Source organism: Squalius cephalus (genome assembly GCF_949319135.1).
Source record: "Squalius cephalus genome assembly, chromosome: 12".
Taxonomy (NCBI): Eukaryota; Metazoa; Chordata; class Actinopteri; order Cypriniformes; family Leuciscidae; genus Squalius; species Squalius cephalus.
Genome location: NC_137133.1, coordinates 4,120,775 through 4,136,088, shown reverse-complemented (window position 1 = coordinate 4,136,088; position 15,314 = coordinate 4,120,775). Strand labels below are relative to the sequence as shown.

Sequence of the window (15,314 nt, the reverse complement as noted above, 5' to 3'; positions counted from 1 at the left end):
AGAGAAGCTCATCAGAGATGGAGGCTGTCATAATACTTAAAATAATGTTTTTTTTCATACAAACACTTGGTATAGTTTGGTCTCTAACTGAAACAAATATGCTTCTTGAATTCTGCTAGTTGAGACTTTTTCAACGATATATGACAAGTCTATCTGTTAATGTACAATGATTTTACAGATCACATTTTCATGTAAAGGAGTTATTTCCTTTCAGGCTATGGAAATAGAGCACTTCTAATATGTCAGCAAAATTAAAAGCACTGATTAAGTGATGGTTATATTCCCTATATTCACTGTAAAGCCAAGCTTATGAGCTTAAACGGCACCTATTTTGTGTTGGTTAAGCAAGTGGTGGTTAAGGAATGTGAAAATCATGCTCAAAGAATGTGTAACTTATATATACACACATATATATTAGGGTGGTCCTTATTTTTAAAGTCTCCAATTGTCATGCTCTTAACCCTTCAAATTGTTCCTTTATATAAGAAAATACAGCATGCCAATTTTTATGGCAGTAACATAATAATTACTGGTAGCTCAATAGTTTTAAACTTTCTGAGATTTTGATGATTTTCGTAAAAACAGATCATTTGATTTGGTATTGTACCTGGCTAGTAAAATTCCAAAAAAATCTCCATAAAAGCATCTAATGCACCATATATTCCTAAATATGTATTTTAGATACATATCTCAGTTTACTTATTGTAGAAACTAAATCCAAATTAATCCATCCATGACCCGGTTTAGCAGATTTACCTTTCCTGGTGGAATCAATACATATTTCTATTGATGATCACCTGGTTATTGTTTGGGTTTAGAGCACATTTTTTGGTTTAAAAAATTACATTACGTTCCTTGAAATTGAGCCGGAACTTTGGCCGAATCAAGCAGATTATCAGGAGGCACAGGCAACCATGCAATGAAAGTAGTCAATGATCACGCCGAGAGAGGAGTGGCTCTGATTCAAGAATACAGTGGCTATCTCACACACTCTGAAGAACAACTGCAGTTTCTCCTTCATGTGGTGGAAGATCACCGACGGATCTATCCAGACACTGGCTGCTGAGCATCAGAAATGAGGGATTGTTGAAAACTTTGTGCTTTTTTGAGATTGTTGTCATGTCAGTGTTGCTCTGATTTCAATAAAATGTAGTTCATTTGCATCAACTTTTAATATTACTTGCATATCACAATAACGCCGCACAGCTTAACATACTGTAGGCAATCTTCCACATGATTGAGCTACCTCTAAATATCTTTTTTTTTTTGGTCAACATTTTTGCATATTTCTAATTTTGAAGTTAAAAGGAACAGTTTAAGAGGTTAAGACACTATCATTTTACAAAAAAAAAAAAGAATTGGACTTGATAAGGACCACCCTAATATATATACACATATACGTATACGTATACATACATGCATACATACATAAAACTATAAATGGAATGAAAAATAATACTGTTGCATAGTCAGAAGTGTGAAGCCCAGATGGAAAAAAAAAAAAAGAAGAAAATGCTGACCATATCAGCAGCGGAAAGCATCCCTAATTCATAACCTTTAAGCATTTCACACATAAGAACAGAGATTAGAGAGGACATGCACGCAATATCTAAACAAGAGCAAAGAACCATGACTGTTTTATAGGAAGTGTATCCAGCATACGGTTTAGCGGGCAGGTCATTAATTTAGCATTATCAGCCTGACGCAAGCACTTTCCTTTCATCTCACGTTCTCCCACACGAAGGTGACTTTATGCCTGTGGTGCGCAACTGAACGACAGTGACACAGGAGGAATTAAAAGAGAGGATAAGAAAGGAAGAGGTAAAGGGAGATTCGCTATTTGCATTCTTCCACCAAAGTTCCTGCACCCGTCCCATCACTCTGCATTGATTTTCTCATTCGCCTCATCCATCTTGAAGCAAAAGGCCTTGATATTTTGACTAGCCGCTATCTCTCTTGTATCGGGACGATGCGCATTATTTACTGCTGTCTGCTTGCGGTGAGTACACATTAATTAATCAATATGACGCTATTCTTCCAGACATGTAGCCGGCGAGTGGTGATACATCAGAGAGAGACGCTGCTATCAGAGAAGCCGCCCCGGGGGCCAAAGATTACAGCAATCCTAGCAAGGACACTGCGACTAACAAGAGGGTGATGAGAGACGACTGATGGCGGATGCTTAACCGGGACGGGTGAAGTCACTAGTCAGTCACCGTGATGAGAGATGATTTTAGATGTAAATGTTTGTTTGGATAAGGAGCAATACCTTCGGATGCAGGGAAGAGATTCTGTCCCTCGCTGTTGGTTTCAGCCAGTTTGCCTGTCCGCAGTAAAACCTCTGCAAAGTCTTCTTGAGGAGTGTAGACGTACGAGGAATACACATCCTCAGACTGAAATAGAAACATTACACTTTTGTTTTTGCTTACTTATTCTGAAATTGTTTTGCAAATCAGTCCCCAAAAAACACAAAATACACTCCCATTCAAAAGTTAAAGGGGTAGATAACATATTTTAATGTTTCTGAAAAAAAAAAAATAATAATTCTATGCTCAGTAAGGCTGCATTTATTTTATCAAAAATGAATACGTTTTTAAAATGTAATGAACTTTCAGCATCATTACTCCAGTTCAGTGTCACATGATCCTTCAGAAATCATTCTAATATGCCAATTTGGTGCTCAAGAAACATTTCTTGTTATTATCATTGTTAAAAACGATTGTGTTGCTTAATATTTTTGTGGAAACTGTAGATTATTTGATGGATAGAAATTTCAAAAGAACCGCATTTATTTGAAATACATTTGTTTATTATAATGTACAAGTCTTTACTTTTAGTTTTGATCAATTTAATGCATCATTGCTCAATAAAAGTATTATTTAAAATCTTACTGACCCCAAACGTTCGAATGGTATATTATGTTGTTTTTTTTCTTTAATTAAAGAAAAGCACAAGCACAGTACAAGCATCAGCTTGTTAAATGTGCAAATAAACATAAATCACAATAATGTGTGCATATACATATAAACACCCAAATAAACAAGAAAAAAAAGAAGAAATAAACTCATGTTTTGTCCAGAGCTTGTCTACTTAAAGTAATCTAAAAATGGGCTCCAAGAAAAGATCGGGTTTCATTCCAACTCCAAATTTAATCTTTTCAAGTTTGACTGCAAAAAGTAGGAGATGGCAGCTTCCAATTAGTTAGTATGAGTCGTCTAGCCAACAGTGTGCAAAGTGCAATATTATCCATCTCTAAAGCTGTCAGTTTAGCATTTTCCAGAAAATCCCCAAATGAAGCTGTCAATGGGTTGTGGTCTATTACTGTGTTAAAAATGTCTGAGAAACAACTAAAAAATCCACCCCAAAACCTTAATAACTTAGGAGGACAGGACCAAAAGAATGAAACAGAGAGGCTGGCTCCACAACACAGAGTGGACAGGCGGGGTCTAATTCAGGAAATATCTGATCCAATGAGTACGATGCACTACCTTAAATTGAATAAGCCTATGCCTAGAGCTAACTGAAGAAGAATGTATCCTTTATAAGATCGTGTCCCAGGTTTAATCTTCTAACATAGTAGTTAGGACTTAAGTCCCACGGCCAAAGAGATTTCAATGACCTACTAGATGGGGTTTGTTTGTTATTTATTATACTATAAGATTATGCTATTTTTGATGGAGATAAAATTGTTTAAAATGATGTATTTGATTTATCATAAATCCTTTTTTTATGTTGTAAGAAAAAGAGACTAAAGCCGGGGACACACTTAACAACTGTTAGGCCGATTATGAATGTGATTTGATACTTCGGACTGATCATGCCCAAACGCTCAAGGTCAGAGACAGTTGTGTTCAGTCGGTGTTTAAATCTGCTCCAGTTGTTGGAAACAGTCTGTAAGTGTGTTCAGTTCAGTCTTAGACTGTTTCAGCTAGTCATTAAGTGTGTCCCCGGCTTAACTTGCGAATGCACATACCTGAAGTGACTACTGTGAAGGAACAAAAATTCTAAAACCTTATTCTAAAAAAATTCTAAAACCAAAATTCAACCATATATCCTGGCCACTTTTCAATATAATGAAGACTGGTAATGTCAAACAACAAAATAACAAAAAAGCCCCATAAAAGTAATTTTATGTACACAATTTTTCTTCTTCAAATTAAAAAATTCGTCATATGGCAACTTTGTGTTAAGAACAAACCAAAGTTATTTACTGAAACTCTTGACATCCCTTTTATGGACTTGAGAGAAGTGGCAAAGCTCACCAGCTCTCTAATTTTGTTATGTTTGTCACATAAAGCTATTAAAGTGTTCTTTCCAAGCGGCAACATTCTAATCTGAAAAATGAAGCCTACCCGGAAGTGCGAAAAACTGCAATACATCGAAAATCCGCTAGGGGCAGGTCCCAAAAGGGAGCAAATGTCCATAGACCCCCATGTTAAAATGTCCATTTTCACAGCATAAATTCATGTTTTTACAGGTTGGTCACATGGACTTTTATTGTATTTTCCGACAGGTTCCGAGTGCCTGACAACTGTGAGGGGGGTGAATTTTTTTCTAACTCGTTAGTTTAGATCAGGGTTCACCAATCTCGGCCCTGGAGGGCCGCTGTCCTGCAGAGTTTAGCTCCAACCCCAATTAAACGCACCTAAACCAGCTAATCAAGGTCTCACTAGGCATACTAGAAACTTTCAAACAGGTGTGTTGGAGCTGGTTGGAGCTAAACTCTGCAGGACAGCGGCCCTCCAGGACCGAGATTGGTGAACCCTGGTTTAGATCGTATTTAGATATAAAATGTATGACAAATAAGGGTGTGGTTAACTTTGATTGACAGCTGATAACGAGCATAGGCTGCGCCGAGTGGAATTCCTGAAATTTGACGTCTCGGCCATGATCTGACACAACACATCATACCACCTCAGTTTCCTTTCTGAACATTTGTATTGAAATATCTTACAAGATGGCGCCACCCATACCCCCCATAAACGGCCTCAAAACCGTTGGGTGACGTCACAGACGCTTTGTCCATATTTTTTACAGTCGATGGTTCTTTCGGAAATTTAGCACACAAGTCATGTGGACCACTGATACATTATGATACATGTTTCATTTTAGAAATTTTAAAGCTTCAGATTCACTGTAATTGCATGGAAAAGATTGATCTGTACATTATTCAATTTCTGCTTTTGTGTCCCACTGAGGAAGCTCAACATGAGTGTGATTAAAAGACAAAATATCCTTAACCTCATACACACTCAGAACTAAACTTCATATTTACATGTTCCTTTATCACATCAGTGACTTTGGCAAGACATGGGAATGACTGAGAGTGAGAGAGAAAATAAAGCTGTAGGAGAAAAACACAGACAGATGCGAAACCAGAAGGAAGGAGATATAGTAAAATTCACCGTATTGACGTATGGATCGTCAAACAGCTCCTCGTAGAAAGGACTGCATCCCTGCCTCTCCAGATCTGTGTTCTGATTGGCCGCACCGGTACGGCTTCTATCCGCGGCTTGTCCCTGAGAGGAGATAAATGTTCATTAAACATTCATAGAATATTCATAAAACATTCACAGATACGCATGCAGGAACCATTAATGTTTCAGCCATGCTCATAAACGTTCGTAAGGCGCCAGACCCTTCTTCTGCCAAGGATGGGTGTGTGTGTGTGTGTGTGTGTGTGTGTGTTTGGGGGGGGGGGGGTCATCTACCATTTCACAGGAAGGACTCGGGCTTGGGGAACCAGAAACAGGAACTCAAAAAACAAACCGCTTCACAAAGAGACACGCATACGTCGGCCGGGAAGAGGTTCGTTCAGTCATGCCAGGTTTTAATGGCCTAACAAAACCTGCCAAAAAATGTGCAGGCGAGTCTCACTGTTGAGCTTCGTCCAACCTGTTCCTGGCGTTATGTTTTGAAGAGGAGTGATGCATAATGGAGCAAGGACCGTGGTTACACTTCTGAGAGTGGCCTTTCAGAAAAGGCCTAACAAAACCTTCCAGCCTGAATTTAAATGCGACTTACGTGCAGTGGGCGAAGTAAGCTGAGGGACTCCCTCCACCAATGGGAGTCGCTGACGGTGGTCAGCACGGCTCTGGTGGTCATGGTGGTGTTGGTCAGGACCTCTATGGTGCGGGCTGTGGTTCTGTGCAGCAGGTCTGAGGGGTAAGTTGATCCAGGAACAACAGCTCCAGCCTGCTATGGGCAGCCAGGGAAGGTTAGACATGAGCCATAATGATCAAACTACAGTGGTTAGATTTTGGCTTTCTCACTAGTGATATTTTCTCTAAAGCTGCTGTGGAAAACAAAAAGTTGAAATGCTTGACAAATAAAAGGGAATTAACTTGACAAATCAGGACCATGATGCTGTGATTTATTGCACAATATACCCAAAATAATATGTACCTGGAGTATTTTAATACATGACAATATATGATAAAATGCTAAAACTGTGAAAGAACAAGTTCATATCATTGTCATGTATTTGTAAATAAATGGTTTTATACAGTGTATTTTAAATTCAAATCAAGTGAATATTAAGTAAATATAAAAGTATAAGTTATTATATTATATTATTTTAAATACATTTTATCATTTAAATTTAATTTATTTGTATAAATTATATATTAATTTAGTTTAATTTAAATTGTATATATTATTTTATTTGCTCAATCAGACCAGGACCATGCATTAAGAACGTAAATGGTGCCAATTTTGATTTGATGTTGACGTTTTACGGCTAGGACAGTCCCAAAGTGGATTTCCTGACATTTAATTCATTATGTTTTTATATAACCAGTCAACGGGTCTACTAATCAGGCTAAGAGATCTGACATACATTTAACTACAACGATTTGTGTCAGAAGTGGACTTTTAAACATGCCAAATCAACATGGGCATTCAGGACTGTAAATGTTATCATGTTGTAATTAGGTGGCAAATATGCTAATTTACCTAAGACAAGTGTTACTCAGCAGGGAAACTACAGAAACAAAGAAACTAGAGGAAATCCCAGCAGGAACAGAGATATCCCTTTAAGCCTATAAAACAAGCAAAAGCACTACTATAGTCATCTCATTGCGCTAAAGTCAACATGCATTATAAATGAAGGTACTGTATAGGCACAGGGACGTAAATTGACTTCTGAGCAAGAACACTCTCCACCATCAACGGAGCAAAGCACGGCCAGCTCTCTGTAGCAACATGACAAAACATAAAGCGAATGCAGGTGTTTACATGTTACCGGGATGCTAGGTGAACTTTTCAAAAATGTCAGAAACGCAGGAAAAGAACACTAGCTCACATTGCCCTTCTAGATCGTGTGTACACAGCTGAACCACGCATTTGACCTCATCAATACTTCATTCAATTTTAAATGCACATTTAGCCGATAAACAACACACACATTTAGACAAATGTGTTTTTGTGCACACATGAAACTTTAAACATGCAGTGTTTTTTCTCATGGCGAGGTGAAAACAGTGCTTGCTATGAGTAAAGTAGCTGGGCTCTGAAGCCATATTTACACCATATGAAAAATGCAGAGAGACTGTCACTGAGGCATTGAACTCATAGTTCAGTCACAGGCTGTGCTTTAAAGCCCACTATAATGTAATAATCCAGGGGAAGATTTACCATTTTATAGCCATGAATGAAGCATGGCTGCTCATGTTAAAACGTGTGATGAAAGCTTACAGTCAGCAAGAAGTCCAAATTGACACTTTTTACTTTCTTATTTCAGGTTCATGGACTTACTAGGAACAGATAGATAGATAGATAGATAGATAGATAGATAAGATAGATAAGATAGATAAGATAGATAAGATAGATAGATAGATAGATAGATAGATAGATAGATAGATAGATAGATAGATAGATAGATAGATAGATAGATAGATAGATATCCTTTGAGGTCATGTCAGTAGACAGCCACTGTTATTATTGGCTAACGTCATTGCATAGGAAACATTTGAAAAACATTACCCCTATAAAACCATAATTTACAGATGAAGCATTACGAAATCATTTACTTACGAGTTGTGATGCAGCTGCTGTCAGCTCAGGCCCAATACAGTTGGATGCTTCATCTTTCAACAAAACTAAAGTGTTTTTTTTTTTTTTTTTTTGCCACTGTGCCACTTTTACAAAACAAAATGCTCCGAACCAACACATAATCCTCCGATGTGATCCGGGACACTTTTAAAAGAAACCATCCACTTGTTTTCAACACTGTTTATAATGAGGAGGACATTTTAAGCTATGAAACTTGCAGGATATTTAAATGGTACAAAGACCTCTTATACGTCAAAAGATCAAGGCAAATTTGAAATTTGATTTCTCATGCCATGAACCCTTTAATGTTTTATTATATATGTTTAAAAATGTATTTCCCACAACATAGGACCAGTTACATTTAACTAGTAAAGGGAAAAGGCATTTAAAATGGTGAAAATAAATGTATTAATGTGTTATACTTTTTTCCAAATTAATTTTAACTTAAAATGTTAATGTTGATAAAGAAAAGTCTATGGACACACCAAGGCACCAACTGTTCACATACAGGCTTCTCAGAAAGAGGTAGGGCTGTGCAATTGATTTAATTTCGATTTCGATTTCGGCTCCCAACGATCACCAAAATAGTACAATCGAGTAAAAACGATTATTTTGCCATGTTCTGTTTTGAAAGAACGCTCTAATTGTGTCTCGTGTTCTGAATGACACGCGCACATCCGCCCCTCCCGATGCCATAAACTCTCTCAGCTTGAATGTTTAAACTGATAAGACTTAAAAAGAAGTGAAAATGATCAACTTTCGTTACGATGCAATGCTGGCCCGATTGTGCAACTGACAATTCCGTCATGTCCCGACTCCTAAACGCGAGAGTGTAGTTTCGACGCTTGCCTTGTCCAACCCATTTTGAGAGACGAGAGAGAGAAGACGCAGCGCCGCTGAACACTCACGCGGTTTGTGAAATTGCGTCTTAGATAATTAAAATTATTGATTTGATTTTATAATCTGTGTGGATTAATTTAGGCTACTCATACAATCTACATGCTAAAGTGAATCAATGTTTGCGGGGGAATTTTCCGCATTATAAGTGGTAGACCTGCGGAAATTATTAAAATACTCATTGAAGTATTATCTGTTATATTATTTATTTTAATAGTTCAAAAAGTACAATCAATGTTCAAATTTCGATTTTTTAAGAATTGTTGAAAGGTGTCTTTTTAATAAATGCAACACGTTCCCAAAGTCATGTGAAATAATCGTGTTACATAATCGTGATTTCAATACTGACCAAAATAATCGTGATTATGATTTTTTCCATAATCGAGAAGCCCTAGAAAGAGCAATGCAAAACTGCTGTATAAAAGGTAAATGCACAATACTCAAGGAGCACAATTAGCAAAGATTTAGCACTCAAAAAATATTTGCTCTTCAAAGTGTCCCACTAAATAAAGACCTTGACGTGATGTAAGATTGATAATCAATCTTGACGTGATGCATGCAGAAGCGTTGTTCTTTACCTCTGACAGCTCGCTGCCTGTTCTCCGGGCTTGAGAGGGATCAATCTTGTAATTTACAGCGTGGTACAGAACCTAAGACAAGAGAGGAGAGCAAAGCATTGACTTTTTCATTCATGCCCTTCAGCATATAACCTTTTTTCGCTTCAATTTTCTTTGCTCTTAAATGTTTAATCGTTCTGCCAGTATTATACTTGACACCGCAGTAAAACTTATTTAAATTACTATTCCATTCCTCAACACATTTTCTTTTCAGTGTTTCAATGTGGCGTCTATCTCGGTATACTGTACATAAATCTACTTTAGGTCTTTCCTGAAAGCAGCCTGAGACCAAAGCAGTCAACACAGAGAGAGATAGAGGCAGCATGAGCTGGAAAGAGCGCTCGGGGGGTTAATAGTATGTGTGCCGGGGGCGATTTCTAAAACTTAAAAGCTCCATTTTAAGTCTAGAGTCTGCCCAAGTCTAGTGCGTCCAACACAAAAACTATATGCATATAGACAAAAACTATGGAAGAAAAAAGCAGGAAACTTGGCAAATGTTTGACAGCAATGGAGGTCAGGAGTTAGGTTTCTACTTGAAGTATCAGAAATGAATTATTGGTTATTGACAACTGGAAATATTTGATGTTATACAAGGACACTAGCGAGCATCTCTTTCTCTCCATATATATAAAAACAGTTTAAGTGTACAAAAAGGCACCTGGGTCTGAAGGGAACTGGAAGCCGCTAACAGGTTCTGGATACTGCTGGGAGGACAGTGTGTGAGGGAGAACGCCATGAGCTCCTGACGGGCAGAGAGCTGCGAGTACGTCTCACACTGCCCCAGCTGGGCACACACATCCCAACCATCACTATAGCCTAGAGTGACAGAGGAAAAAATAAAACAAGAAATGTATGCACAGCACAGTCATATACCTTACAGGGGATGTTAACTGCCATAAAGAGCGTTTCAAAAGACAAAAAACCTTCACATAAAGAGAGCACTTAAAAAACACGGTTTTCCAGGGTTGAACACTATTCAAGACCGCCTTTCAAATTCTAATTCAATATATATTTAATTGCCATTTGAATTTGAATTTAAGTCCGAAGAATGAAAACGGAATAAACGTAGCTGTTAAACTAGAACATTAAAGTCGGTCAATAAATGTTGGCTTGGCAAAACCTTAATTGGAAGCTTAAAAAGAATAAATAGATGATTAGATGATAGATGGATAGATACAGTAGATGTAGACAGACATGTACGGTAGAAATAGACAGACAAACTTTCAGATACTTTCTTACAACATCTGCCCAGCAACAAAAAAACAACAAGACCCACAATCCCCTGCTTCAGCCTCTGCGCTTCGAGTTAGCATAGTTTCAAGAATCTGTAGCAGTTATATTCTTGTTTTTCCATCCATGACTCTTATTGCCTCATGTATTCAGTAAATCTTTTTAATCTCTAGCACTCTTCCTCATTCTCAATGTGACTGAATAATTACACAGTGAAGCCGGAGAGGAGCTAACCCATTTTCCACACTGATGTTAGCGAGGCTGTGAGACTGCTGCCGATAGCAATCAGAGATTAGCACATCTTCTGTTCTCAAGCCTGCATTAATCTACCCCAGCCTGAAGCATACACACACACACGCAACACCAGTCTCTTTCCAATATCTGATGGCACATTGACTGAACAGCCCCACACACACGCACATACACATAAAACACCTTTGAGCTCTGACAAGAGATGAATCTGCCTAGAATGATAACGATGGTCCTGCTGATCACACTCAAAACATTTTTCTACTCAAACCTCACTTATGCAAACATCCAAATTCTGCAAGCAGATTTTGATGCAGTACAACACCCTTAGATGAAACGAATTTCCATGTCTTTTTCAAGGTTCGTGGATAATAATTTAAAGTCCCCCTGTAGTCAATAATTTTATCCCCTTAAAACTCATCTTTGATCACCAAAATGACATATTTAAACGTTTTTTCCTCGGAAAAAAATTTGTCATGCCTTAAAATAGCTTGAATGTTGCCTCATTTAGTATACGCGGTTCTATCAATATGCAAATTAGCCCCGCCTCCACTCCCTCACACCAGCTCAGAGATGCAATCGTTGACGATCACTCGAGAAAATACCCAGCATCGGTGTTGACTTATGCATTTGTACATGGTTTGTCTTAAAGCATAATGCCTGAATTTATATAGCTGTATATAAAAAAAAAAAGGTGTGTTTTTGCCTTTAAGTAGATGGTAAATAATGTTGAGATTATCAATTTCACTTTTGCACAACAAATAAATAGAAATTTTGGTATGTTGCAAATTTGCGACAACAGGCATTTAGGGTAATTTTTTTTACAAAATGGTAAAATTAATAAAACACATTTTCCCATCTCAGGTATGTAGATTTTATTCATGGCACAAAGTTGTTAGAACTTATAAACTTTAATTGACAAATTAATGAATCTTGACAACAGCAAGAAACAAAACACTCTCCTACTCCCTAACATTGACAGTAGTTTTTATACATTCCATGTTACACGCTGTTTAACTCTTTCCTTGTTTCTCCAGTGCATACATTATATATTCTTATAGTGTTATATCCTAACATGCTATTTTTTGTGAAAAAAAAAAAAAAAAAAAAAAAAATGTTTTTGGCTGAAACCATTTGCGCCCTTGATATGCGGATTTTGCAAAACAAAATATTAGCTTCGGTGACCCGGATGTAGTTCCCACTCCGACCGCTCCTACGAGAAACCAGTGCGTGCAAAATGTTCCTAGGTATGTATCGAATGTGCACAAACAGGCATTGGGGGAAAACACACGCTATCTCGCCTGCAGTCTGAATGGAAGGGGTTTGTTGCAAATTCGCGACAGTGGGCGTTAAGGGGTTAAAAACACCACATCGACATACAAACAACATTAAAAGCTTTTCACCACAGGAGGACTTGAAGTCATTTAAAAGAGCAACTTCTAGCCAAACCAGCAAATATTTTCCATTATTATTTTTTTCATGTTTTTTTAAGCTTTCGTCAATTCCAATGACTTTTCTAAATCTGCAGACCATACTTTTAAATTTCCCTGAAATTGCCAGATTCTTTAATAACGTGAGAACCTTGCAGACTCTATTTCTAAATATATTTCATTTTAATTATAAGCTATTTTGGTGGAAATGTGAATCAAATAAATCTATCAGGGTAAACATCAACACATATCATTTACACATAAAAACAGATCATGATATAATTTGGATAATGACATTTCATGGTAATATAATCTTCTTTGTCTGACCAGAAAAGCATTACAGTTATTATGCAAGAACTATGGCAAACGGGAGGTGAAGTAGGTCGAATAGGCCTAAATGCTATGCCAGAAAAAAAATATTACCGTACAATTTCATCCTCGCATGATTTGAAAGGAATTTTCTTTTAAAGCTTGAAGATTTTAAAGAAAAAAAAAGTCTGATCCCTGAAAATCTGCAGTGCATTTCTGATTTGGAATGAAAACAAAGTAGAAAGTGGAGTGAGATTTGGAGTCAAGCTGTGCCGGCTTACCTGCAGCCATCAGATCCTGGCAGTGGATGTAGGAGGCCTTGAAATCCTGACAGTGCAGAGCCTGTTCTGCCAACAGCGTGAGCACCTGACCCTTCCTCCTGGCCTCATCATCACCTGAATCATTACACAACCATGAGATTCTGGAACATTACATCAGCAGCACGTTTTATTAAAGAACTCATCACTCACTTCAAAGTTTCAAGTTTTTCATAAAAGATAGGCTACTACTCAAGTGTTCAGTCTGAAGTGCAATAAATTAATTTCCTTTCAGAGGTTTTTCTTCGAAATTCCTGGATGTTGTACAAATATCACAATCACATCTCAGAGAATGCCCTCTTACACCGCTCTGATCTCAGTCCAAAATAAGAAAATAAAGAAGACCAAGAAGCCTGATGAAAACAGTGATAGGGGTTGTCTTTTTCATTAAAGTGTGTCGAGCATCAAAGCCCAGACAGGCAATAATACGAGCGGAGGCAGGAAAGTGAGTGTGAGCATGTGTGTGAGCGCCTGCGATTGCATGGATATGATTATTCGGCAGTAAAATCGAAAGGGTCGATACTACGGGGAAGTGCCATATTTCAGTCATATCCAAACTGATTTATATGTGACACTCAAGTCTTGATATATCAGGAGCATTTATTGCTGCCTGTTTATCCTCATTGCACCTTTCTCTTATGCCAGAAAAGGCACAGGCGCAGGTGTGCTGACACACGCGCACAAACAAAACAGCCCTACGGGCATTAGTCGAGGGTAAGCCAAGGTGAATACATCAAACACCCAGTCACTTCATAGAGAGTTAATCAATTCCACTATATATGGCAAGAAGAGCTTCTGACATCCTGCATACTGATCTGTCTGGCATGCTCAGAAGAGTCAGAGCTTTGGATTCACCTCAATTACCCCCTGCAGCTGACACACGCACTGAACGCTTCACTGTTTGAAGCTGCAAGTTTGGGGTGAACGTTTAACTAACAACACTTCCCACAAATGGGGGCACTCTGGTGTCCCTTGACTTTTATTTTTTTGAGGTGCCAATTCCATCATTTTTGAAGGCTAGCATAAAATAAAGCTATCGTGCTATCATTAAAAGTAGCAAGGATTAAACATCAAATATACTGCACGTATAACCTATTAAACTGCTGATTTTGGGCTACATCACCTCGGAGTTACTCAACAGTTAAATCGTGCAACAATGTCGTAATTTTGACAATCTGTTGATTTTATCGTTAACCTATTGTAATATGTAATATTTATCTGTTACCTCAATTAAACACTGCTTACGATTGTGACATGTAAAAACTAACACCATTTAATTGAAAGTAAATAATCTCACATTTCTCAATTTTCACAAATTTATATATATAAACTCCACTCTTCCACCAAGGCACTTGCAATGGTTACAGTGGACATGTTTACACATGGTTTGGCACTGAAAGGATGATAAGCTGTCCTTCCTGTCTCCCTGTAGGACTGTCATAGGCATCTTACATTATAGACATTGCAGTTTATCAATGTCTATATGCAATCATCATGCCTTTCTGCAGCAGGACTATGACATGTTTACCAGGGTAATGATCAGGGACCCTGGGTATCTTTTTCCTGGTGTTTTTCAGAGTCAGTAGAAAGGTCTCTTAGTTTACAAATTTGTTGGAACTGTGATCTTAATTGTCTACTGCCTGTAAACTGTTAGTGTCTAAAGGACTATTCAAGAGGTGCATGTGCAATGATTGTTTAGGGTTCATTAAAAAAGTATGTTAAAAATGTTTTTATGAAAGGTTTGGGGGGGGGTGATGGTTTGGGTTGATGATCAATAAGCCAGGTTAAGGTTAACCAGCTCCTTTCACTGAGGTAAAGGAGTGACTTCTATCACTGACTATTTGTTGAAAAATAAATGAAATGACTTGAACTTCTTAAAAGCTCCAGGACCTATTTTGTACCCTATTTGTGAAAATGGCTGATTTATACCAGGGTTGCATTTTGCACCCATTTATCCTATCAGTGAGACTCAATTTTGCAAGGTCGTACTTGCACAACAGCAAAATTACCCCACTGTCTTTTATTACGCACTGCCATTATATTGTATGAAACACAGAAAGCCAAACGTTCCAAATGTGGAACAAAACAGCACAGACCAATTATCTGCAGCGGACAGCACAGCGCGCTGAAAACATGGGGCCGTGTACAAATATAAATTGGATATATTTTCAATCTACACATCACCCTTACAAAAATGCACAATGGATTTACTT

The 15,314-nt window shown here is 37.8% G+C and overlaps 1 protein-coding gene across 2 annotated transcripts in view; it reads right to left on the bottom strand.

Moving 5' to 3' along the window:
- Window positions 1-15,314, bottom strand: part of nbas (NBAS subunit of NRZ tethering complex) — a 194,546-nt gene that overhangs the window by 94,190 nt on the left and 85,042 nt on the right. Inside the window, exons 33-38 of one of the 2 annotated variants that reach the window (XM_079887640.1) lie at window positions 13,066-13,179; window positions 10,225-10,382; window positions 9,528-9,599; window positions 6,025-6,198; window positions 5,406-5,519; window positions 2,270-2,393 (exon numbers count right to left, since the gene is read on the bottom strand). In XM_079887640.1, coding sequence (XP_079743766.1) covers window positions 2,270-2,393; window positions 5,406-5,519; window positions 6,025-6,198; window positions 9,528-9,599; window positions 10,225-10,382; window positions 13,066-13,179 — 756 coding nt within the window. The remainder of the gene's footprint in view (window positions 1-2,269; window positions 2,394-5,405; window positions 5,520-6,024; window positions 6,199-9,527; window positions 9,600-10,224; window positions 10,383-13,065; window positions 13,180-15,314) is intronic. The other variant, XM_079887641.1, reaches the window with a different exon arrangement.